General features: G+C 42.1%; 2 protein-coding genes across 2 annotated transcripts; both read right to left on the bottom strand.

Annotated features, from left to right (window-relative positions):
* Positions 1–216: 216 nt before the first annotated feature.
* Positions 217–16,229, bottom strand: lpcat4 (lysophosphatidylcholine acyltransferase 4). Its single transcript, XM_030753775.1, has 13 exons — positions 15,806–16,229; positions 14,387–14,750; positions 13,049–13,161; positions 12,194–12,254; positions 11,904–11,962; positions 10,380–10,414; positions 6,184–6,238; positions 5,770–5,852; positions 3,680–3,805; positions 3,422–3,578; positions 2,176–2,268; positions 1,530–1,665; positions 217–748 (listed from the first exon to the last, which is right to left on the bottom strand). The coding sequence occupies exons 1-13, from the start codon at positions 15,896–15,898 to the stop codon at positions 573–575; spliced, it is 1,551 nt and encodes a 516-aa protein (XP_030609635.1). The 5' UTR covers positions 15,899–16,229; the 3' UTR covers positions 217–572.
* A 2,422-nt stretch (positions 16,230–18,651) lies between these two features.
* emc4 (ER membrane protein complex subunit 4) lies at positions 18,652–26,455 on the bottom strand. Its single transcript, XM_030753678.1, has 6 exons — positions 26,317–26,455; positions 24,690–24,842; positions 23,439–23,553; positions 22,375–22,528; positions 22,126–22,286; positions 18,652–19,436 (listed from the first exon to the last, which is right to left on the bottom strand). The coding sequence occupies exons 2-6, from the start codon at positions 24,791–24,793 to the stop codon at positions 19,401–19,403; spliced, it is 570 nt and encodes a 189-aa protein (XP_030609538.1). The 5' UTR covers positions 24,794–24,842; positions 26,317–26,455; the 3' UTR covers positions 18,652–19,400.
* Between the last annotated feature and the right edge of the window lie 679 nt (positions 26,456–27,134).

Here is a 27,134-nt window from a genome sequence, read left to right as displayed (position 1 = left end):
TTTCTTTCAGAGACAAACACAGCTGTTAATTAATGTCCATTTTGTCATGAAAGTCTTACTGTGCAAATGCAAGAGAATGTGATGGAGGAAAGAACAACAGGAAAACTCATTTAACAGTTTCATTGTCAAGTATAAAACACACAAATGCAAGAATAAATTTATTTACAAAATAAACCTTTGGATTTACACAGTGCCCCCCCCCCCCCATCCCTAAAAAAGTCAGCACACAATCAAAGAAACTTTATAAATAACACATTTCAGACCTTTGAATAATAAAAACAACTTTAACAACATTTGAAGTAAAGAGTAACTAAAACTCTCTCTCACACACACACACACACACACACACACACACACACACACCCCCCTGAGAGAAACTGAAGCATCATTTAGTCACACTAAAGGTCTCATTTGGTTTACCACTGCTTGTGCAAATGGACACACAGCTAAAAACACAAACTGTGACACACACAGCGTGTGCGGTACAATCTTCTGTCATTATTTTGCTTCAATCTGTCCGTCCTCTCCGAACCCCTTCCACCCCCATAAAAGTAAAATTCACAGCGAGGTCCTCACTCAGACTTCTTGCTGGTGTTGTAAATGGATCCGTTGCTGCTGCGCAGGTTTCCGTTGTTGTTCACGGACTTCCCGCTGGACAGAGGGGTGACGGGCGCCTCCTCGGGCTTCAGGTACTCCTTGGTCACTTTCTGATAGGTCGGGTGGGTCGTCAGCACGCGCAGCAGAGCTTCTGTGGAAACAAAGCCAAAATAGGGTTGGTTTATAAGTGGTTTGTCACCTATAATCACCAGCACACAAGGGAATAAAAACAAGGAAAATGCAAAGATTGTGGCTTTAAAATAAATAAATAAAAGGCCACAGAAAAAAAAAATCCACCCCCCAGGCTGGACTTTAAATTCCCTTCACAGCACGCAAGGAACTGAACTCGCCTTGAGGCGACAGTTTGTTGTGATTTGGCGCTATATAAATAAAATTGAATTGAATTGAATTGAATTGAATTGAACTCGATCGGGGAAAATACATCAATAATTACAATACACAAATCACATTTCAATAAGCCAGCGTGTTCAGCTCTTAAATAAAGGTATCTCTGCTTGGATATTTATCTACAGAGACAAAAAAAAAAGGCAAATGAACTTCCACCATGTGTGGCAGTTCCATCATTTCTGCCACAGCTCCACGTGTTTGCTCTTTTTGATTTTTTTTCCCCAGTAACTGTCGTTGACTGTGCACGCAAGTGTGAGCTATCTTTTACTTTACCAAGCAGAACGTAAAATGCTCTGCACCTGCAGCACCTGAAGGGCATTCACTCCAATACACAACAGCAGCCGGTTAACCCTGTGGTGTAACGGGCATTCACGGACCACCCTGCTTTACATGATGTTACAGGAGCTTAGTGACTTATTTCTTTCACAGGTTATCTTGTTATCGTGTTTAGCAGCCTGTATGAGCCGAGTCTGGGAAGTGAATATTCAGAGTTGAGAACTTCTGTTGAGATCAGTGCGTCTCACCTTCAGTGAGTCGGCTCTGACTGGAGGAGGCGGCGTAGAGTTCAGCAGTGCTGTGCTGTGGAAGACCCAGCAGCGCCCCCATGAGGTCCGACAGTTCCCTTTCATTCAGGCTGCCTCCCCCCTCTCTGGCAAACATCTGGAAAACAAAAAGATTGAATTTTTAAAAAACAAGCAGCAGGTGTTCTTGGCAAGACAACAGCAGGTACAACAAGGCTGCTCCTGAAGATGTCAGCTGTGTTTTTTGCAAGCATTTATTTGCCTAACAAGCGAAAGATCCCAGGTTTGATTCCAGGACGACACAAATCCCACATGGGTTGTGACAGGAAGGGCATCTGCTGTAAAAAATCTGCCAAATTAAAACATGCGAAGCTACCTGTTGTGGCAACCCCTTGTGAATAAGAGAGCAGCCGAAAGCATCTTTATATTTCCCGGATTTCGAATGACATGTTTGGCATTCTGCTGGAGTAAATTTCTTATTACAAGGTTTGGATGCATTTGCATTATACTGAAAATACATCCTTAAGGTGCATCATGTTTCTAAATGCAGTCACTGGAACGTGGAGAAAGGCTATAAAGAGACAAAAATGTGGCTGTCAGACAAAAAAAAAAAAAGAAAGAAGAATGTGGATAAATCCACAGGACTTACAGGGAACGCAGAGTGCAGCAGCGACTTCAGGTCAACATATCCAGTGAGGGGTGCAACATTAAAATAGATGTATCTGAGGTCCACCGTGTCATCCTAAAACACAACACAGAGTCAGAGATTTCATCAGCCCCTTTTCCCTCCCCTGCTCTTTGTAATTGCTGCAAAACTTAAAATAAAAAAGGCACAGATTTGTTATTATACTGACTCATTTATGAATAACTAAAAAACTAATTCACTATACACTCCTTAGGGCGTATGATGAAGAGATCTGTTCGCTCTGAATGAAAAGCTGTTCAAGCATCTCGAGATCATATTGACGAACGATGGGAAAGTGAAGCGTGAGGCAGACCTGCAATGTGTAATGCGGGTGTTGTACTCGATTGTCACGGTGAAGAGTGAGTTGAGCCAGGGACCCAAGCTTTTGTGTTCCAACCCACACCTCTGCTCAGATCTATGCAGTGGCCCAAAGAATAAGATTGCAGGTGTCAGGGCTCAGCTTCAGTGATACGGTGAGAAACTCAGACATCTCAGAGTAGAGGTGCTGCTCTTTCACTTCAACTGGTGCATCTAATTAGGAATATGTTGGAGGAGACCCTGGGATACACTTAGAACTTGCTGGAGAGTTTACATGTGGCCCAGAAATGCCTCGTGCTACCCCTGCAAACGGGAAAAGCACACCTGTAATGCTCTGTTTAACCTGCTCCCACCACACCACTAGAAAGTATGAGATACAGATGGACGGCAGGGTCGTTTGCCCAAAGAACAGTGCATAACCCATAGATGTTCCTGCAAGCAAAGCAAGCAACAACTTGTTTTGAACTAGAAGAACATAAAGACAGCAACCTTCCACCAAAGCCAATGCCCTAACTACACCTGTCTGTTACAGTCTCCTCCTTTGCTAATGCCCTTGTCAGTAATGGGCTGCCTGAAAATCTGCTCGATAGTTTCTGCGTAATCAGCAACGGAGAAACATGCCGAAACCTTTGTTGCGCCTTCCCTTAAGAAACAGTTCATTTACAGCGGCTGAATTATTTATTTTGATACAGCAATTAATCAGCTTTCAAGATCTGACCGTAGTTTACTCAGCTGGAGCAAGCTCTTGTGAAAAACAAATATTTGGTGCACACAGAGGCACTCGGGCAGTCTTTCAAAGCCATGAAACCTCAGAGGACACAGTCAGGCCTCGGCTGCACCTGTTCTTGCCGGTGTTCTCTGACGTCAGTTTTACGATTACACCTGACTGTACCTTAGAGTAGAGGCCACAGATGTGGACAGCTGTCTGCTTGTCACTCAGCCCAAGGACGGAGGCGAGCTCCTCTGCGCTGACCTTCGTGCCCTGAGCTTCTGAGCGACACCTGTCAATCATTCTGTCCAGCGCTGCTTCTACTTCATGTGCTCCCAGACTGATGGAGAGGAGGACAAAGAAAAATGAGGTAAGCTGTTGTATGACATTGATTAAAGCCATTAAAGTTTAGTAAAAACACAACTGGGAGTCATTTCTCACCCGTTTTTGTGCAGCAGCGTCAGCGTTTCTCTGGCGGGAGACTCCAGCGGGAGAGAGAGACCACCCAGTTTACTGGCAGGAACCCCACCCTCCATCACATAGTCTGTAGCGGGGACTCCAAGGGCCCTAATGCACAGGAAAAACAACTACATTACAACACCTGACAGGCACACAAATCACTCACAAATGTAAAGTTTTTATTTTTTTCCTGTCTGCCTTTTAACATGGCAGTGCTTTTATTTGGATTAACGGATTTTATTGCTAGAAGTTCCATTTCTGTGGAGAAATATAGGTACATAAGATCCAACTTAAAACTAAATTAAATACAATTTCCTATGACAGCTCAAACTGACTTTCTTCATGTGGTTTAAAACAAGTAGTGAGTCATGTGCAGGAACTCGATTCAGAAAATCGCAGCTTGTTTCAGGCTCTAAACTGAACAGTTTCCTGACTGAAGTTGGACATTTTAAACAAGTGCAGCTCAGGAGAGCTGAAAGACTCCCATGTTTAAATGTCCATCTTTACAGCATTATAAAACATGTTTACAGGCTGGTCCAACAAACTGTTTTGGACTGTATGGATAGTTCCCAGTGAGGTAAGAAGGACACTATAAATGATGGACGCAGCTTCCTGGCTGTGTAAAGTGAAGCCAATGCAGAAGTGCTTTAAAGCTGCATTCTGTCTGGAGGCCACCAGATGGTAATAGCTGTTGCAAAATGAGTGAGGTTTTGCAGAGATGTGACCACTGACCACATGATGTTAACTTGTCTGCTATTTTGGACGTGTGACAGTGCAGGATCAAGTGAATAATGTGCCAGTCACACGGGCCTAGAAACTGGTCAGCAACCATCTGGCAACCACCTGTTGCTAGAGGAAAACGTGTATTTGCAACTGGTTGCTAGCATATTGCTGTGCCTGTAGTTTGAATGGAAATGAGGGACCTGTCTACAAACACTGTCCAGCTGCTCTCTGAGCTGAAGTGAAACCATGAAAAGTGTGACACAAACCGGAAATGGAGACAGCTTTCCTTCAAAGTAAAAGTCACACCTTTCGAAAAATGTTGGCAATGTGCACACAACGTCACACGAGAAATGTCTGTGTGAAAACCGCTTTCTGACTCAACCTCTGCTCAATCACTCGTTTCGGGTCGTGCTGAATTAAAAACCTTGGTCATACCATGTTTCATAAGGTTTATTGGACTATGAAACTTCCAATCACACGCCACATCCAGTTTCGAGATGAGGAAAACCCTCATCTTGAAGCTTCGAAACAGGACTTTAGAAACCAGCTGGCGATGTCACTGTAGCTACATCCACCTTTTATAGTGACTCCAGTCTTGACAGATGCAGCTGGAGCTACTCAGTGTCTGCCAGGCCTCATCCACTACTCAGAGTGATTAAAGTGCATGTGCTTATTAGATTATCTGACTAACATTTTAGCTTGCTGTGTGGTACAGATCATCCAGCAGGTTTGTGCTTCAGTTTTGTTGGTTACACTAATTAGTCGATAACTACATTTGTGTAGTTTGCAACGCCAGAAACCAGTCATTGACGTCACAGCGGCTCTGTTTATGACAGGGGTGGCCAACTCCAGGCCTTGAGAGCTCGTGTCCTGCAGGTTTTAGATGTGTCCCTGATCCACCATACCTGAATCAAATGGTTGAATTACCTCCTCAGTATGCAGTCAAGTTCTCCAGAGTCCTGCTAATGACTTCTATATGTGATTTAGGTGTGTTGCATCAGGAACACATCTAAAACCTGCAGGACACCGGCTCTCTAGGCCTGGAGTTGGCCACCCCGGGTTTATGATTTTTAACACACTCACTTTTGGAGCCAGCCTCAAGTGGCCATTAGAGGTACTGCAATTTTTGGCACTTCACTGTTGGCTTTCCTGTTCTTTGGTTTTGCTGCTTGGACACGGGAATTACAGGAATGTTCTTCCATTGTAAAGTATGTCTAGTGCAGCATGAAAAAAAACAGTTCCCCAAAACAGGGAGAACCAGTAACTGGAATCATTTAAATGCCAGAAAACACAAAACAAAAACAGTCTTGCTGACATGTCATAAAAAAAGTAAAAAATGCTCTTCTCACTTGGCCATGAGTCTCTGAACGTTGTCTGCGTACAGGTCAGGGTTCTTCTGCTCCTCTTCAGAAGGCTCGTAAACTGGCAGGAACTGCAGCACAACAAAAAAGATAAACACTGTTTTGTGCAGTCACAGCACAGCTCAATAGAGAGACCACACACACACACACACACACACACAGATATAGGATTTCTTCCACAGACAGACTGCAGATTTATTAAATCAAACTGACTGTCACACCTGCGCTCACGCCCTCTGTTACTGATCAACAGTCATGGCTTTAACTTGTCACTACAATGAACAATAATGCCAAACACACACCCAAGTCACACACCCACATCACTGAGGTGTGGGTGTTTAACAAAACAATAAGTGGTAAATTTACACTGTTTGATTTACAAGCAGAGTGACCAGCTCTTACCTCAACAGTCATGTTGGTGTACGGCTGGGAAACTGTGTGCCACAGCGCCTCGGTCCTAACAGACGGGGAGGGGAAAATTATATTTCATTTGGAAAACTCATTACAGTCACTGAGAATGTGAGGCAAATTTAGAAAATAAATAGATCAGTGAAGCTAAAAATTGGGGGATCTGCACATGATTTTTTTGTCTTGATGAGGTCCCAGTTTAGGAAGGATCACATGTGGAGGGGTGAAACACAGGGTTTTGCTAGTGTCAGTTAATGGGTCATACACTGCTTTTGTCTGAGGTTAAAACTGGTATTCTCATTGTCATCGCACCTGTTTTGGTCCTGTTTGGCCCTGAGTAATTTCTGGAGTGATATATGTGGCACGTTTTCCCAAACAGTGTGGTGCGGCTTTTCATCAGGACTGTAATTTGGCCATATTTGGCTGCTCTGATGAGACCAGATCACTCCAGCATCACCTCCCTGTTTTAAAAGTGGCCTAATGAGATGTTTTCTGCTAACCGTGAAAGCATTTGGTGTGCTAAAGGCAGCGCTTACATCAACTTTCAGGACACCTGGAACCCTTTCTTGAAATTGCTGGATGGATCATCGTCTCTGGGGCTGCTTTATGCTGCTGTGTGGTATTTGTTTATTTGCATAGGTCGTATTTTCCACTGGCTACCTTTGGTTTACCCCACACACACACACACACACACACACACCAATTGTTTGTTCTTTGTTTTCTTGTTTGTGTTTTGATAGAAAATGTTGCAAAAAAAGTTACATAAAATAATAACAATAAAAAAAACTGGCATACTCTATTTCAGTGTTGTATATTTGTGTAAAATCTATAAAAATGTAACATAACCACTTTTATTTATTTTTTTGTTCCCCTAAGGCACAACCTGTCGCAAAGTGTACAGGTGCAGTCATTATTATTATTATTATTATTATACAGCAACTTGAGGCGACTGTCTGCTGTGATCTGTTGCTATATAAATAAAATGGATCTGAACTGAATTATTGTTGCCTGCAAACAAACATGTTTCCTTAAAAAGTCCAAAGTCCGGGAAGCTCCAGGCTCACTTACCATCCTGTCAGCGTCATGCTTTACAAAGGCCTCCATGCAGCTCCGAATGTCATTAAACACTTCCTGGGAGGGGGGGTCTTTCTCCACTGATACCACATCAAAGGTCTCAATATGGATTTTCATTTGAAACCTGCTCCATTTTATTTTAAACTGCCAATCAGACTGAATTGCTTATTATCTGAAGGTACTCACTCTAACCGTGCTTCCATCACACTGGGTTTCAAAGAACAATATTACACTTCTTTCTTCACTACATTTAGTTTTTATTACTTTCTAAAATATTTTTGTTACTGTTGTGTTGATATTTAGAGATGTTGGGCTGTTGCTTGGACAAATCAGCACTAGGATGGAGTTACTTCGGCTGACATGGATCACTCCTGTGGTTTTCTATGACGGATTTTTTTTTCTGCTAAAGTCTTTTTCTCAACACGATCTACGTTCCTCTATACCGTCTACATTATTACATTTCATTAAATTTTATTTCATTTGATTTTTCATTATTGTTACCAATTTTCCCATTATCGAGATGTTGTGTTAAAAAAAAAGCCAAAAATATTTTTACACCAGCCCATTTAATCGTGCCGTACAAAGAGATCTGGTTTAGGATGGTGGACAGTATTTTCGGTAATGAATGGCTTTCATATTTTTCATAAATGGACAATTGCTAAACCTTTCCTTTCTTGAAATGAATCTCAACCATAACCCAGCCATCGTAAGCGGTGCACGTGCAGAATGGTGAACAGGTTTGTTGAACTGCATATGTCAAGAACGTGGACGTCTGGGATTTTATCTCGCTCGCTTTCTGTAGCAATCTTCCCTCAGCATCTCAGGTGAAATGTGTTGAGCTGACTCTCTTGACTACAATAGGCTGGCCATGTTTCACTCCCATATAACAAAACAGAGAGAACAGGGGCCTCATAGATCCTGACCTTTGTACTTAATAAAATAGATTTGAGATTTAACAACAAACATCCTAACCATACCTTCTGCACGTAAACCTGGGCAAACTATTAAAGAGAGCATGCTTGCTGTAGGTCGAGGACTCCTCTTTAGTCCTGTAGAATCGACGGTAGAGGCAAGGGGTGACCAAGATGTCCAGCAAGTACCACAGGATGTAGATTTTCTGTTAGGGTTTACTCCCTTAGCCTTACTCCTACAAGGCAGTGTGGGGACATGATGGCCCTCGCCTCGGATGAGCTCATCTGCCCTTTGTCAGGTCCTGTTTTTATTCCTGGTGGGTGTCATGTAACCCTACTCACCAGCAAAAAAGCTGGTGGGGGAGCGGTTTAGACACCAACCACCGAGGAAGGCAGGTAATACTGGGTTACATGTTACCAGTAGCAGGAAAGAAACCTGATCCGACTAGGGGCTTATCCAGGTAACCCCCCAGTGGAGGCGGTTCACTTCTAATTGGGGTACATCGCCATGGCAACCTGTGCTGGTCTGCAGCAGGTTACGTTTGAGATTAGAAATCGACAGGTATGAAATCGCTGCTTACTGACCAATCAATTCTCTGGAAAACAGCATCACCATTCCTGGAAGATCCCTCACACCTCTGTGTACAGAAAGGAGGAGGGCCTCGAGTTTTTGTCTTTCCCTGATCAGGGGTGGACAATTAATTTTCCCAAGCGGCCACATGAGAAACTGGGACTGCTGTGGAGGGCCACACCAATAAGATGAACTCAGTTCTGCTCAATATTAATGTTATCTCTTTATAAGCTTATTAGTCTTTTTGCCTGCTTTTCTTCCAGGCTTCAAAAAAAAAAAAAAAATAAAATAAATCAGTTGCTCTGCTGGCAGTACACATACACAATTTTGTGATTGGTCAGATACCGCCAGCGCCACCTTTTTCATGTGAACGTGCTCACAGTTAGATTTACTGAGTGGATAACCACATTCGTACGACTGCTTATCCTGACTGTAGATGTTAGGGTAAGTGAAGCCAGCAAAGATAGACATCCTAGGTATGCTGAACATGCTTCGTATTACTGGAACCTGCTGACCTTTTGGTCACAGGCGACAGCGATCTGCACTGATCAGAGCTTAAATTGCTCTAGGAAGGCAATTTATCGAACACCCCATGATACGATATTATTGCGATTTTTAATATTTTGCGATATGTTGAGTATTGCAATAACACACAGTTGTGCTCAAAAGTCTACAAACCCCGGCTATGTAAATGGTTTCACCCAATAAACGGGTGAAACCGTTTATTGATAAACACCCAACCACTAAGCACGAGTGGAAAAGATGTTTTTGTGTTATCATTGATAATCTCTGAAAAAAGGCCAAGAAAGCAAAAATTCTGCCGGGTTATGTAAACGTTTGAGCACAACTGTATATTGTGATTTATCACTTTTTAAACTGCAAATTATGCCCTCAAAGTTAAACTGTGTCAGTGCCAGACAAAGTTATCTCATCAAGATCATCAAGCATGCCAACACCGTCACTAAAACCTGCCATACAGTAAGTGCTGCTGTACGACTAGTCAGTCTGCCGTCAGTCTATGACTGAATGGGGTCAACACAAGTTGCAATTGGTCGCTGGATGATAAATATATATATATATATATATATATATATTTTTTTTTTTTTTTTTTTTTTTTTGATAAAAATCACCAGACAGTCACCAATTTGTTTTTGTAAATACAAGGAGGATGCTGTCCTATTTTTACTGGTGTGGATGAGCCATGAGCTCTGAATTAGGAGGCCACTTTGTGAGTGTTGGATGGTTTAAGTTTGCTTCACTAATGTCCTCTCAGGATGGTGGTGCATGAGATGAGCCCACTCGTTCAGGGTATTCCCAAAGTATTTTAATTTATTTAACAAAACATTGTGTCCATGTGTCGATACAATATCCTCCCAAAATCTGACAGTACTATGCTGTAGCGAATTTTTCACCCACCTCTAATAAATATTTTAAGTCTGAAATTATTACTTGAAGCCAAATACTGTGCAGACCTTAACCCTTAGTTGCAACATATTTTTTATTTATTTTGGGGGTGACGCCTAAAAAAAAAAAAAGAAAAAAAAAGTGCAGATTTGCCCCCTCCACCCTCTAAATAAAAGCCTGGCATTAAACAGGTTTGACAGATGTGCAGATAAAGAAATGAAGGAACTCACCAGGCTGTGCCTTTGTATGTCCAACGAACAGTATCCTGAGGAAGAGACAGAACAGATTTAAGTAAACAACACACACACACACACTAAAAATTTTCTCATGTTGCTTCTGCCTGTTATTAAAGTGGGAGGCTTTTACTTTTTTCTCTTTTTAAACAGCATATATGATTCCAGTCAGGCATAACACACCTTGACAGGACACAGTATGCAAACACTGTAATATTTGCTCAGAAACCCAACCCCAACTGATTAAAATACAGGACAGTGTGCGCAAACACACAAACACATATAGATCCACGGCCGAGGAAGTGACGGGGAACACGTGACCAAAATGACGGACAGTAAATACTGTCGCACAAAGTAAGTGTTAAACAAGCCGAGCTACGCTGCCTATACAGGCTATGCAACTTTGCGAAAACATCAAAAATATCAGAAATTTACTAGTGCAGCATTCACTTAAATGTGTTTTTTTTTTCTTATTTTCCTGATTAGATGAAGCTCTTTTAGAGCAACAGAAGGCATTATTTGTCTGATTTCATTAGGTGTTTCCATTAATTTGTTTCCATTTTCACTTGTAACACCCGTGTGAGCCTCCTGAACATTTGCAAGGACAAATCAGTAGACAAGTTGTGCAAAAACAGCCGGTGCAGCTCTCTGATATCTGCACTGGACACACTATCATGTAAATTAAATGTAAAACCACATCATGAATGATTAGCTCCCCTTTCAGTGTTTTCCTCCCTCCTCCTTCCTGAGACTGCTGCACTTTAATTGTCAACAATTGGAATGTCAGGTTTGGTTGTGAACAAACCTGCTGCTTTCACGGATATTTGGAATAATGTTTGAGGGCCATGTACCCAAATACCACCTCCCTGGCACTGATCTCTGTGTGGATGAACAGGTGCGTCAAGTGTGTCATAAAACTAAGGTGGAGCTGTGATCCCAGAATTCCTATTTGCATAAAAATGCCACATCATAGCCACACAGCAGCCTCTGGGCCTGAAAAGTGAAGCCACTGTAGAAGTACCTTAAACTTGTCTCCTCGGCTTGCTCGGCCTGTGACCTCAGCTTACTTTTTTTCTGAGGATTTCATTGGCTCAATAGCTACTTTCATGTCATAGCGATAGAAAGGAGACATATCCAGGGTATGCCCATCAGACAACAACTTGTCAATCACAACTCACACTGGCTACATCCAGCTTCTGTACTGCAGTGGTCATAGCAAGCAAAGCATCTCAGCTGGCAGGTTTTAAGAAGAGTGCCTACTATTTTTAGCAGACAAAAATGCTCTGATGGACAAAACACCTCCCCTAACAGTCAAACTTCTGCTTCTACTGGACCTATAATTGATAGAGTCTGGTCTCACATGTACGTGTGCCTGAATAAGCCCCAAGGAAACATAAATGTAACCGCCCCATGACTCTAAACCCATCCCTTTAAGAGCCAATACAGGCTGCTGACATATGAGGTAAGCCCTGTATTAAAGGCGTCTGCTGTCATCAACAACACATCTATGGTTTTACTCACCAGCTTGTTGGGGTAACGCAGCAACACAGGTTGTACAGGAACTCCTGCCAGGAATGCACCTGATGACAGAGATGGAGACAGAGTGGAGGAAGAGGGAGAAGTTAATCACTCAGCAGCAAAACAATGTGCAGCTACACCCTTCACACTCATGCTGTTCATTCCCAAGAGATTTGCTCAAACAGCTGGAAAAAAAAAAGCACTATGCTCTGTTCCAGACATTTGAGAAAAAAAAAATGGGCTAGAGTGACGCATTTGTTTCTATTTGTTTGTTCTATTTGTTTCTTACTCACCTGGTTTGAATTTGATGAGAGCACAGCCGTTAGTCGTGGTCCCCTCGGGAAACATCAGCATCTAGGCAGAAATTTAAGAGAAGCAGCGAGTTGAGGCTTGCAGAAAGTGAGCTTCAGCCTTCATGAAACTATTTAAAGGGCTGCTAAAACAACCTTAAAAGCACAATCTGCTTGCTGTAGGCCTTTAACACGCTCTGTACTTTTCCAGAGAAATCTGCACCATGTCTGTGCCGCCCCTCCTGCTGTTGTCTTGGAGACAGTTTTACTGGGTGACAATGGCAGTGTTGCCAGCTCACACCGATCAGACTGTGGTGAGGAACAGCTTAAGGCTGTTTTCCCTTTTCCCCTGCCATGAACTCTCTTTGGTGTTTGTGTTTTGTTAGTTCACTTTTAAATAAACCACCTTCTATTTAAGCACCTTGTGGACAATCTCCTTGAGCCCGTTTGCCACAAAGGTGTGGTCGTCCTGAGGTCTCTTGCCCTCCCGCTCTCCTCATTCCTAACACAAGACCTTTTTAGTTACACTTTTATTTAACTTTTCTGTTAATAATGCAGCATCCCTCCTTTTGTAGCAGCCATAACAACTGACCTGAGGTGACTTTTGCAGTGTTTAAACTGTCATTAAGGACGCAAATGTAAATAAATGTATTCCCGTGAGGCGGAAAAGTGAATCATTTCCCTCTTCTTCCATCAAGTCCACTTCTCACACGTTTGCTTGTGCCAAAATAGAGATTTTTTTAAAAACCACCTCAAACAGTCAAAACCAGATGGACCATTTACAATTAAAGATCATCTTTAATAGGTTTTGCATTCCTCTAATCTCTAATGTCTGACCGGACAATTTGGTAGCCTCACCTGAGGCCAGTAGCCATTGGAGGTCAGTCTCTCGTTGAGCTGAGCGACGGCCCTTTTCCTCGACTCCGGATCTTTCCTGCTCACCAGCACAGACTGGTTGAACTCCAGCAGAGCTGAAACACAATTTATAAAAAAAAAAAAAAAAAAAAAAAAAAAAAAAAAGAATGAGTGTCAGGACCAGAAAGCAAGACAGCCTGACAGGAAGCACCAGAGCAGATTAGGAGCCAGTGGTGTGGGCCACTTGTTTATCTTTGGACTTCCTTACATGCCTTTACTCCCCTCTAACTGCTCAATTTCAAATATTGCTCTGGATTGCTTGTATGATAGGTGGGGGAACCCTGAGAGAGAATGCCTGCCTTTATCAGCACGTTGCACTGTGAATACCTCCAAAGCACAGAAAAATATTATGCCATCCAGGCACGTGAGACGAACAAGTGGCTAAATCCTGCCTGGCTGCAGCCGTCAGTGCTAAGTTTTGTCAGAGGCATAAGAGTGAGAGACACAGCACTGCAAGTATCCTGAACTCAAATCTATGGGAGAAACAGCAACGTACAACATCCAGGGGAGAGAAAAGCTTTCTTAAAACCTTATTTTGGGTGCAAAGTCAGCAAACCTTTTACATGTTCATCAGATTTAATTGGTTGTTCTATATGTGCAGTTTTTTTAACCAGCAAAATTGAAGTGAATTTAGATAATGCTTCAAAATAAAGGCAAAATAAGAGCTAAGAGCTCCAAGAGGTTTCATGAAATCATGGTTTCAGGACTTTGGTTTTGTCAGGGGGAATGCTCCAGTGGTCATTTTTTCAAAGCATGTTTTGATTTTTTTCCTCCCAACTCTAGGAAATAATTCAGATATATGGAAAGTAGGACGAGACACTTAAAAAAAAAAAAAAAAAAAAAGAAAAGAAAAAGGATAAAGATGTAGCAATCTTTAGCTCTGATGCTCATGCAGGCTGTATGCAAACACTGTGGATTAACCAGCCAAAGATTTTACCTTTGATAAAATGCCATCTGGATAAACGGGTAACTGGATTTGTAAACAAGCAAGTTCACGCTTAAAGCCCTCATGTTTAATGATATCATCATGAGTCGGCAGAAAAGCTGGCATTGGCATCAATTCAATTTTGTTTATGTAGTGGAAATCACAACAGTCGCCTCAAGGCGTTTTTTAATGTAAGGTAGAGACCCTCAAATAATTACAGATAAAACCCAACAGTCAAAATGACCCCTATGAGCAGCACTTAGTGACAGTGGGAAGGAAAAACTCCCTTTTAACAGGAAGAAACCTCCAGCAGAACCAGGCTCAGGGAGGGGCAGTCATCAGCCACTCCTCTTTACCTCCTATGACTGGCAGGCTGGTGTTCTCAGACCTCGACACCACCGTCGCCAGCTGGGTTGGGCACAAAACCAGCATGTCCAGAAAGCCACTGTGGGGGGCCACCACCAGCACAGGTGCCTCCTTCAGGTCCGCCCTGCGACCTTTGACCTTAACCCAAAAGAAACCCAGGGAGAAGAACACAGCTCGGCTCAGCAGCCAGATGATCGGGTGGAAAAACCAGCGCCGCCAGCCTTCTACGGGTTTGGAGCGCTCCTCCTTGGACAGGCCGGCCAGCCGTAGCCGGGCAATAGGCCACATTATGAGGAAGCAAAGAACTGCCAAGGTGACGCGTATAGGGAAGAGGATGCTGCCAAGGATGATACCCTGTGGGATAGGAAGATAAACAAAATGCACAATCACACATTAAATCACACAATAAATCTCATACTGCTCTAAAACTGGACTTTGCGTGATTTTAATCATTAAATAACAAACTTTAGCTGATTTACAAATTTCCAGCACCCACCAAAGAGGTTTTAGACAACACAAAGGGAAAATCAACAGCACGGTGATAATTATAATTTAATTTGTGAATCCCAGTGAACATTTTTGCTTAAAAAAGTTACAAATGGAAGTAAAATGCACAGATTTCTGTCAAATGATGTCACAGACTAGGTGCCTCCTCTGTGCATGGACGAATCTTGTTTACATTCATAGTCAAACCACTAAAACACCCATTTTGTGCCAGGAAAACCCCTGATTTAGCAGACCCTGGGAATAAATCAGTACCACCTTTTCTTTGGTGGTTTTACAATTTTTGTCTGAAGTTACTAAATAAAACTAAGATTACAGCTCTTCACCTGTGAACACGTTTGTCCTGTGTATGAAGGGAACACTCAAATGCCTTCACCATTAGTAATGAGCAGATTAGCATGCAACTTTGCACACGTTTGGCATAACCGGATCCACTTACTAATAAAAATCATATTTCATGTTGCCCAACCCCATTGATAAGTCTGCCAGAGTTGAGCAACTCTATGGTATGTTGTTCCCATCATGAGCCTCGCCTGACTGTGCTGGAAGCATTTATGGCTCATTTGCTTACAGATCTCAGAGCAGCTGGGAACTGAGACAGACTAAACTGTTCTTTTATGGATGCTGGTGTCGGAAGTACGGGCCAATATGAGAAAAATGGAGGAAATTTTAGGAAAACTACAGGGAAAGGGAGATCAGAGGAGCCCCAGAAAGGAAGTGTTGTTACCAAACACTTTGTAAACACTGAAACCTTTTTGGTAACTCACTCCTCTGTTCAGCCTAGATAAGTCACCATATGCTGTAAGCAGTCAATGTTTTAACGAATGAGGTCCAGTAAAATAAAACCTTTTACATGCGTCTTTCTGCTTTATTTTTAATGTTAAATCGATATATTTGAACGTTACCCGGATCCTCTGCGCCCTGGTCAGCTTCACTTTGTGAACGAATGGATGTGGATACTCCTGCGTTGCCAAGTAACCGTCGTCAATCCTTTCCATGGCGACGAAGCAAACTGGAAAAGTTTATTTTTTAAGAAAAAAAAAAAACTACTTTTAAAACTTGAAAAGTAATTTATACTCCTCTGTCGCTGAGGGGTTAAAGATAAAAAAAAAAAAAAAAAAACAAAAAAAAAAAAAACAGAGCTACAGACAGCTGTCAGTTCCCCGGGTTTATTTTTCACTTTAAATAAAAAGTCCGTTAACGTGCCTCGCGCCTTTAAAGAATGGGGAGAAAGGACACGCTCGCGTGAGCTCTTTTGACGCAGCAAAAACAAAAATGCCAATCATCTGAAAACCAACTTCTCCGGTTGCTCTCCTCCACATGGCGAAACGCACACACACGCCACGCAGCCCCATTTGAAGCCTCTCCTCTTCTCACCCGTCCCGCCCCTCCGGACGCTCGCAGCCCGGCCCACCCAACGCGACTACAGCCGCAGGGTCAGACAGGACCAGCAGGTCCGAAAGTATGTGTGGAAGCCCGATTGTGCCCGGAGGGAGAGAGACAGAGGGAGAGAGAGAGAGACAGAGAGAGAGAAAATGTGACAAATGAAGCGTTAGCTTACAATGGTTTAAAAAAAGAGAAGAAAAAAGTCATCTAAGTCAGAATTGTGAGCTGCTGGTGATTTGTGTGCTTTCACTCAGCAGAGTCCTTGAGAAGTCTTTCCACTAGGCAGCCATCTTGGCACTTATGTCAAAAGTTATTTTGAAACATCTAAATTAACTTTAATAAACACAACCATAAAAACTGCACGTATATAACCACCACTCAGATCAGGATACTGTCTCTTCTTAGTATCTTATCATTTCCAATTTCCAGATTTTTACCAGTCTTTCTTTTTATCATTTGTTGTGTTTAACATGTAAACAAACAACATCAATTTGTTAACTTTTAACTAAAAGCAACAAACAGTCTATACCAGTGTGAAGGAGAGCCGGTTGCCTACCAATCTACTGACGCTTAATTTGGAGCGTGTAAATGTTAAAGTGGCCATTTAGACACAGAATAAGAGGATTGTGAGATCGGGTGAAAGAAGTTGGTAGTAAAAAATGCAAAGAGGAGTAGAAGTAGAAATGCTGTACAAGTATCAGTCCGTCTTGTAAATAACATTTACAATCACGCTGCCTGTTTCAAACCTCTAAAGACATCAGAAGTAAATTAGTTTCTCAGGAGGATGAGGCGAGCAGGAGTTCAGTCCTGATCTTATTCTACAGATGGGTGGTGGAGAGCATGCTGTGCTCCTGCATCCCTGTGTGGCACGGCAGCAGCTCCGTGGCAGAGTAGAAGGCTCTGCTGAGGGGGTGAGAGCTGCACAGGGGATTGTTGGCAGCAAAGGGCCTCCTGTGTCCTACCCACCCACACGCACTGTTTGCCCCCCTCAGCCAGGAGGCTGCGGAGCATCCACACCAGAACCACCAGCCCTGCTGAACTCCGGTGGTTCTCTGCTGTAAACAAACATGAGAAAGCACTCGTGTCTTTGCACTCTCCAGCGCACACTTTTTTTGAACATTTTATTTATACTGACACTATAAATATGTTTTTATGCTTGTGTATTCTCATTCCTGCTGGCTTTTAAACAGGATCTGAGTGCAAAATCTCACTTCACCTCATGTGATTACATGTGTTGGAATGTCAATAAAGGGTAAGGAAACCTATGATTAACTAAATGTTATATATTTCTTGTTTTTTGAACAAAGCTTTCATATTCATTTACCTAAGACTACCAGAAGCTGTCAGTCTTCCTCACGAGCTCTCGGGTTTCTGTCACACCTGACTGATATTGTTCTCTTCTGGGTGTTCCTGCTGATACTAACCTCCCGCTGTGGAATAAATCCACACCCACACGTAGAAACTCATGGAATGGAAAAGTTTGGAGAGAGGCAGAAGTTCAAATTCAGTTTCAGCTCACCTGAAGTGAAAGCTCTCAAACGAGCCAAGAAGATGCCAGTAAACGGGGCGTCACACGAGGAAAGCTGGACAGGGCTGCAGAACGACTTCAACCCAGCAGCGGGACCAGTATCTGCTCCCATCAGTGGTTTCATTTGCACCAAAGCAGGTGAAATGGATTTGCAGTGGTTTCTGCTTCCTAACCGGACACAGGCTGATATCCCTGAAGTTTAACTTTGTGTTATCCTGTTTGGTTTTTTTGATCAGTGCATACTAAAGGAATATCTTTGTTAGCTCTGTCCATTCAGTTCATTTGTTAGCAGGATGACTGAAAACATTAATAACAGATTTCTGTGAAAATTTGACCAAAGTGGCCCAACTTACAAGCCATTAACATTTGTAGTAGCTCCGGATATAAAACCAGGAAATTTTAGAGCTATTCTTTACATTTTGCATTGCGATAAGGAGACTTTTTGATTTCAGATATCACAAACTAAACCAGATTCACAGCTTTGGACTCGGATCAGATCACAGATGGCATGGAGTAAATTTCCAGCCTTTGATGGAGGTGTGCAGTCAACAGTCACATGAGCCACGCCTTCAAATGTGTATTATCCTCTTGCTCAACCCTACACACAGTGTGTAATCATATCACTTTGAGATAGTACACCTAACTCTTGTGGTTATGGCTGAAAACTGATAACTGACTAAACAAATTTCACCATGTTGCCCAAGAAGCTCTAGAGTGGCACGGTTTCCATTTCTTCACACCTAATTTAAGGTTTCTGTTTAACGCCACTGAACATCTTCATGAAACTCAGCTTACCAGCAAACCTCTGCAAAAATAATCACACACTGAAAATTCATCTGAACTCAACCAATAAGGCTTTATTTCATAGAACATTTACAAAGGGGAAAAAAAAAAAATCTGCATAAATTAAACAGACCTATAAATTAAAACAGGTCAGTAAATGCTGCTGTGTAGCAATGTTGAATTCATGCTGAGAAAATTAAGCGTGCACAACAAACTGAATGACAGATGGGGGGGGGGGGGGGGGGGGGGAGTATTCTACTGAACAGAAACTTCATCAGAAATGCTTCACAAGTTTCAGGAATTATAGATAATGTTCTGCTTTTAGTGATGATTACCCTGCAAAAAACAAACAAACAAAAAAAAAAACCTCACAAATAACCTTGTATTGTGAACACGTGAAGTTAATTTCATGTGGAAATATAATTACAGTAGTACAACAGTAGTAAATATGATGATCCGCTGGCTTTGAAGATGTTATGAAGAGACTTTAAGAAAAGAACAGCAGCAGAGGTGATGACAAACACAAGCAGAGCAGCTGGCGGAAGTAACATTTCTCTGATAAAAGGCAAATTATAAGTGTGTGTGTGTGTGTGTGTGTGTGTGTGCGTATGTGTGTGTAATAAAACCCTGGCGTAGCTGTTTTAACTGCTGCGGTGGAGTCTGGATCTGCTGAGGACAGGAAAAAGCCAGCTGGCTGGATTTTCTTCCATCTCAGCTGTGACGGGCGGCCTCGGTGGAGTATGTACAGTATCTAACCTCTGAAGGTCAACAGCTCAATCCTTTGCGTGCACACGTGGTCCTCTTCACAACACCATCCCTCCTCCCATGATCTCCATCCGCTGTTGAGGAGACAAACATGGGTACATTGAGCAGGAGTAACTGCGGCAGAGGAAACACACAGCAACGCTGCTCGCCTTGCTGGTCAGAACCAACTACTGCAGAAAAATACTATTCAGTTAAACTAATTACCCATGTTTACTTAATTTACAATGGCAGTTAACTGCTGCTTTTAAGCTCTTACGCAGCTGGCAGCGCATTGCTCTCTGTGACAGGAACCAAAACAAGCCTGCAGTATTCTGAGCTAGAAAATGAGTGGATACATGTAGGCTGACAGAGCTTTTTAAAATCAGTGGTGTATTGGTACCCACAATATTTCTGTGGGCAATATTTCGCCTTAGTTAAATTAGGACCAATTTTGACTGTTTTCTAACTTGTATACAAGTTAACTTGTCTGCCAAGGCCTCAGTTACACAAGCCTGGAGACTGGTTAGCAACCGTCTGGCATCCTCGGATTACTAATGATAAATGTGCATTCCCCAACTGGTTGGGGGGGTGGCTGCTGAAGGCTGCTCGCTGACCAGGTGAAACTGGTCACAGTAAGCTACTTTCAGCTGCTCCTTTATACATGGGTGGAGATTTCCAAAAGCTGCTTTGATATGGACCCCTGCTGGCAAGTAAAAGAGGGCGGACCTGAGACCACCGGGTGGAGGACAGTGATGTAGAGATGAATTTTCATGGGTTGTAGAAAGAGCTCAAGCCTAAGACTGCTTCAGGACAGCCATATGTCGCACCAGGGACAGTTACCCGCCAATGAGAGCAAAGGACGCTGCTGACTGACATACGACAGGGTGGGAAATATACGTGAGGTTTACCTGGGCAACCCGGAGTCTGTCATTCAGCAACAACCATCATCTACAACATGGTGTGCGGTGAACTTCCCCCTTTAATACACTTTCAGTGGCATTTAAAAAAAACCCGATTTATTAATGGATGTGATTGATGGTTTAAAATGGCTCGTAAATACACACACAGCATTTTTAATGTCTGTGTTTAAACTCATCAGTTGCACAGTGGTCAGTTTTGACAGTTTTCTTTTAAGAACAAAAAAAAGAAAAAGAAAAAAAAAGAAAATTGAGCTTAACTCCACTGCATGCAAACAGCTTTTATGTATAAAAGAACTTTTTTCTTTATCAAAACAGCAGAAAATGGGAAAATTGCTATAAGGTAAGAGACTCATTATTTTCTGTTCCTGCTATATGCAAGTTAAAAAGAGATAAACTCAACTGCAAATGCAAGGTTACTTCCATGACCAAGCTAAGCAAATCCTGCCCCCTACTGAGCTGGAAACAGTAGTTCAGCAGTCAAAAACATTTAAAGGATGCTAGAGAGAAGCCAAAAACCCAGAAAACACAAAAAGCTTCACTCACTTAATCACTCACCCATCAAGATGGACAGTGTAACATTAAATACACTCAGACACACCCTCACCTGTGATCTGTTAAAAGATTCACAGCAAATAAGATAAGATAAGATAAAACTTTAATGATCCCACGACGGGGAAATTTGTGCATTACAGCAGCCCAATACAGAGAAAAAATGAAAAGGATGAGTAAGAACAAGTAACTAAACTAAAAACTAAAATAGAATAGAATAAAATAAAATAGCAAAAATCTATACACATATACATAAGCACTATATACATAAATATATATATCAGTGTCAATGATATCACTGCTCTGCTTCACCTATAGACCTAATATAACCCCCTAAATTACTCACATTACACAGACAGCTTTTATAAACAGCGTTTGAAACAATGAAACCTGCCAAACTGGCAACTGACTGCTGATATTTAAAAAAAAAAAAAAAAAAAAAAAAAAAAAAAAAAGGAGATTTCAGCTGCTAGCAGCTGGTTAATGAGCTGCGGACTCTCCAGAGTTTGAGCTGCTCCGCGTGAATAATACATTTTTGATATCTAACATCTAAGGGAACCAGTGCACAGATAAAACTACTTCAACAGCAAGCAGCATCTGTTCATGTTTATCTGCTAAACGTGCAGGAGGAGGACAGCATAATCTTTGAACCTTTTGCTGCATTCTTGTCCTAATCAGGAAATAATAGTCAAACAATGAGGAGTTTTTACTGTTAGCATTCTATCAAAGAAGAGAAAATCCTGTTTTTTCCACCATAAACAAATCATTAAATTACAGCTTTCCTAATAAAAAGAATATTTTTCTGTGAATGAACAGAAATATTCTTTTTTTTTTTTTAATGATGGGACAAATTCTGGGTAATGAGCTGCAGAAACCTTCATGTAATTTAATGAGGTTCAAGTCCAAGGATCGGTCTTTGTGGACAAACTGAGACGTACTGTTCTGAAGACATCTCAGGCTACTCAGCATCAGTTTTATAAATGGGAATGTACTTAAATTTACACTAAAAGAAAGAGGAACAGTTATCATCATCATCATGCAACAGTTTTAACAGTCCAGCCCTCTCAGGATCAAACTGGGCTGTGTATGATCCAGGAAGTAAAATAAGGTCGACTCTCCAGTGTTGCTATGTCATGAAACAACTGAATTCCTTCTCCTGTGTGCCAGCATAGCCTCATTATCTTTTTGTTCATACACAGAAGATAATGAGGCTATGCTCCCATGAAGCTCCCAGCTCGCTGTTTATGTGTGAATGAGTTTTAAGTAGCCAAAATATGAAGAACCATTTGTGAATGCTGCACATTTATGACCTTACCTGCGGTGGATCTATGAATGCCAGCCAATCAGACGAGTGTGTTGGGAGCAGGCCCATCGACTGACACTTGTAGATGGCCAACGCCGAGCCCAGAAGGTTTCCGATCAGGTAGACGAGTCCCTGGAGCCACTGCTGGCTGGAGCTCTCCAGCAGCTTGAAGGCTGAGAAGGAGAGGACAAGAGGAAGAAAGAAGCAGTTGGCGTCCTGTCAGGAACATAAAGGTAAACATGTCGGAATGCTGGTACTTACTGGCAGACATGGACATGAGAGCCTGGATGGGCCTCCAGGCCATCATGCACACCATCATGATGGGGAAGATGGAGATGGTGTTGCCCGACATGTACATGATGAACAGGTTCATGGGGATCTGTTTCAAGGGCCCGAGCGCCACGTCCCAGCAGCGCTGCATGACAGGAAGGACAAAGGACGAGGCTGAGACCGAGCAGCACATCTGGGCACATTTTTTTTGTTTTTGCCAACTAGAAAGAATTCTGACAGCATATTTAAAATAGAATAGAATAGAATAGAATAAAAAATAAAACGTATGCTTTGATTTGGCTGGGAAATAAACTCCCCAGTGTCTCGTTTATCACCCCATGTGAGTGCAGAGATGCACCTAAACCCCACAACTGTCCACGCCCATGAGCATCACAGCTGAATGGAGGCTGAAATCACAGAGTGTTGTTTAAGTGCACTGTTTAATACAGAGACGTGTTTTCTCATATTTCAGATGAATGTGTTCTTGAAAAATGAAAAAAAACAAACAAACTGGTAACTGAATACATGACAGAATTAACTATGTCAGCTTTTTTGTTTTACTAATTTTCACTCAAATGTCTTTTAATGAGGCAACTTCTCTATAACATTCACAGCACATCCTTTTTTCTTTCTTTTGTTCAGTTGTGTGATTGATTCCATGCGGAAGTGGCTTAAAAATGCATTTTACAGTTTCTCCTTATGTGTCTACTGTATACAAAACAATTCAGCAAAAGTGGCTGAGTGTGGAAGCTTATTTCCTCCACTGGAAAACAACATTTACCAAAAATCAGTCAAAAATTCAGGTTATTATCTCAAAATTTCAACTTAACTAGCAGGTTCTCATCATTTTCTCACAAGTTTGAGTTAGTACGCCAAAATTTTGAGATAATAACCAAAAAGTTTGACTTGTTTTTGGCAAAATAACTCAGTTTTTCAGTGGTGGAAAGCGAGCCTCCAAAGAGGACTACTCCGCTGTAGGATGCAAGATGAATAGAAATCTTAACCAGTGCCATTTAAACATGGAGACATATGCATGTATCTGAAACTTTCCTCACCTTCTCCACCAGGTTCTTGTCCGTCTCCTGGATGCTGGTGTCGGGGACAGGTTTCTCAGAATAGCCGATGGGGTAAACCACGTCTCCCTGACCGCCCTGCCGGTCACTGCGACTCCTGCAGTGGGAAAAGTAACAAACAGATTAAAAAGCTGTGCCAATTAATGTATTTCAGTGTTACAAACCACTGAAGGCAAGAGTGTAAAGCCCACATACTCGTACTTTCCAGAATTCGAGATAACCAAAGTGAAACTGGATTTGCTCTGAGTTCTTCCTCACAAGCAGCACGCACTCAATCTCAATCCCAAAAATGATCTGTTTCATTTAACAAGAATGTGGGTGGCTCCAAATAAAAGGTTGATTGTTTGATTCCAGCCGCACACACAAATCCCCTTTGGAGTTATGCCAGGAAGAGGATCCAGAGCTACCTGCTGTGGTCACACCTATGCCTCTTTTCCACTAGCAACAGCTCGGCTCGACTTGGTTTTCGGGATTTTCCATTAGGCGGTCGTACCTGGTAACAGGCACTTTTAATGCCTACTTGGCCAGGACGCGAGCCTAAATCGATCCGAAAATGTGATGTCAGCAGAATGCATGCCACTGATTGGCCAGGGAGTGGCGTCACCAGAGTCATGAGAGCAACTCCTTCACAAAAACTCAAACCTGCTGTTTTTGAAACTTGGCAATGAGGGAAATGGCTACACACTAACCAACAGAGACGCTTTTATGCTTGGTGGCTGACGACAGAATCTAGACGGAGCGACCATTCTTGTTTGTGTAGCTTACAGACGATGTCACAGGACCTCTGGGCCACCTTTCTATAACGACTCCATTCACATTGAGGCAGTACTCAATTGTAATTGAAAATGACTGAAACCAAGTAGAGTAGACTAGAATTGAGCAAGTACTAGTGGAAGAGGCAAAATTATTTTGATCAATACTGATATCATGATTACATAACACTTATATAGTAAATTGAATGGATCTCCTTCAACTTTAATTATAGTTCAACTATATACAGCAGTCACGTTAGTGATGGAGGCAAAAATATAGGAAAAGATTGTGGTAAGAAGTGAAACATGGGGAAAAGAACTGGTAGAAGCCAAAATTGTACCTGAAATGTAAATTTACTTAATGGCACAGACCCGTTACCTGCACTATTCTGGACTGGACACCACTGAGTTTTTCACAGCTCCTCCAGGTGATGGGTGCAAATGTTCAGGGCACCTGTGTGAACACTAAGTTTCCTTTTACCTGGTGTTGCCCAAGTTCAGCTCCAGAGCCCACTTCATCCTCCTGGCGCTGCTTCCGCCTCTCATTGACAGAGCTCCTCCTCCTTGTCCCCCTGGAGACGCCATGGCAACCAACTGCACTGCTGGACCTCAGAGACAGAAAGCACCAAAGCACCTGTACAGATAGGAAACACAAATAACTGCAGATCAGCGTCTGTGCAAAGACTTGTGTGATTTTGGCCCATATTCACATCATAGCATCACACAGCTGCTGCAGGTGTGTTAGATGTGAATCTCCTGTTCCACCACATCCCAAAGGCGCTCTACTGGATAGACATCTGATGACTGTGGAGGCCGCTGGAGTACAGTAAACACATTGTCATGTTCAAGAAATCAGTGTGAGATTATTTGAGCTTTTTGACATGTTGTGTTAGAGGATGGGTACACTGTGGTCATAAAAGAATGGACATCATGGTCAGCAACAATACTCAGGTAGGCTGTGGTGCTCAGTTGGTACTAAGGGGCCAAAGAGTGCCAAGAAAATACCCCCCATACCATTACACGACCAGCAGCACCAGCCTGAACCACTGATACAAGACAGGATGGATCCATGCTTTCATGCTGTTTACTCTAAATTTTGAGACTTCATGTGAATGCTGCAGCACAAATCAAGACTCAGCAGATCAGACAACATTTTTCCAACCTTCTGTTGTCCAGTTTTGAATTGTATGCTCTTCTGCATACTTTGGTTATAATGAGTGATTATCTGACTTCCTATCAGCTTGAAGCAGTCTGGCCATTCTCCTCTGACATCAACAAGGTATTTTCACCCAGAGAACTGCTGCTCACTAGATATTCTCTCCTCTTCAGACCACACTCTGTAAACCCTACAGATGTTTGTGTAGGAAAATCCCAGCAGATCTGAAATACTCAGACCAGCCCATCTGGCAACAACAACCATGCCACCTTCAAAGTCACTTAAATCACATTTCTACATGGCTACATACACCGAGCTGATATCATGTGAATGTGTTAATGTGCAACTAAAGAGGTGTACCTAATAAAGTAGCCGGTGTGTAAGTGGAACTGACACGATCGTTCATGTTGGGTTTTTTTGTTTGTTTGTTGTTTTTTTAAGCTGTCGAACTAGCAGCAATGCAGAGAACACATTATTCTGCAAACTCAGACCTCTGCAAATGCTGGGAGAGAAATCGTCCTAAAACAACATAAAGTCCTAATTTTTCCAGTTTCTGTGACAGATCAGTCTCATATCCTGGTCCTGAGATAGCTGCCAGTTCTCTCTTCTTTTTTTCTGTGGCTGAAATGACAAAATAAAATCACCCAGGTAAAATGTCGGAACCGCTTGGCTGTCTCTGCACCTGCAGTCAGGGATCGCAGCAGCGGTTCCCTCCGTTATTACTGCCGCCAAAACCTTTAGCACCGTCTCCTGCTGTGTGGCCGACAGCTCACACTAACGGTTTAGGCGATTCTCGTCCAGATAACGTGCTAGCTGTACGTCTGCAAACACAAACGAGCCAACAGGAAGACCAGGAGGACCTCACCGCCGCCTCACAACGCCGTCGCTAAGCAGCTCGGATAGCATGTTATATGTGAATGAGCGGAAATGCCGTTATTTTAAAATATCTTACCTTATAGAAACATCCAAAACCCCGCTGAGTTTCTTTAATCGGTATCTGTTTAACGAGCCAAGCCAAAATTAGCCTACAATCCACCTCCTTGACACTTTCCCGCAGGTTCCAGGGCCCCAAATGATGACGCAGTTCGCCGATGCGGATATTGCGTCATGCATCCGCTAAAATAAAATAAAATAAAATAAAATAAAATAAAATAAAATAAAATAAAATAAAATAAAATAAAATAAACACATTATTTATGCTGAAAGGGAAAATATAATTAATTATATTCAATTTAAAGAAACCAATCAATGTGCAAATTTTGACAATGAAAATGCCCTAAACATTAAACTAAACTTGTCCAGTCCCAGATTTTTTTGTTTCTAATTTAATTAGATTTTGAATATTTAAAAATTAGAAAAATAGAATAAAATTCCTATCTCCTTTTGTTGCGTCTTTATGGTTATCATCCTCCTAAAATAATGGCCTAAGTCATTTTTTTTTTAATGTAAATTTTATTTTTGCCTAAATCATGGGTGGGCAAAATACGGTCCGCAGGCCACACCCGCCCTGTAATGCCTGGCGTTCCACCAGGTGGCGCATTAGGCGCACTTGCAAGCATACTCCAAACTACCTTGGAGTATGCTTGCCAACGTTACCGTGTTTTCTGAAAACCTGAAAAAAAAATGTCATGTAATTTACACACATTTTCTGATGCAGATATTATTTTGCAATGCGCTGGTAATATATAGTTTAAACATTGTAATAAAAACGGTTCTAAAAGTTAATATTTTAGTTTAAATAAGACATTAAAAAAAAGGTTTCTGGCATTG

This window comes from Archocentrus centrarchus, chromosome 18 (genome assembly GCF_007364275.1).
Source record: "Archocentrus centrarchus isolate MPI-CPG fArcCen1 chromosome 18, fArcCen1, whole genome shotgun sequence".
Classification (NCBI taxonomy): domain Eukaryota; kingdom Metazoa; phylum Chordata; class Actinopteri; order Cichliformes; family Cichlidae; genus Archocentrus; species Archocentrus centrarchus.
Note: the sequence above shows the minus strand (reverse complement) of the source record. Positions and strands in the feature narration are given on the sequence as shown.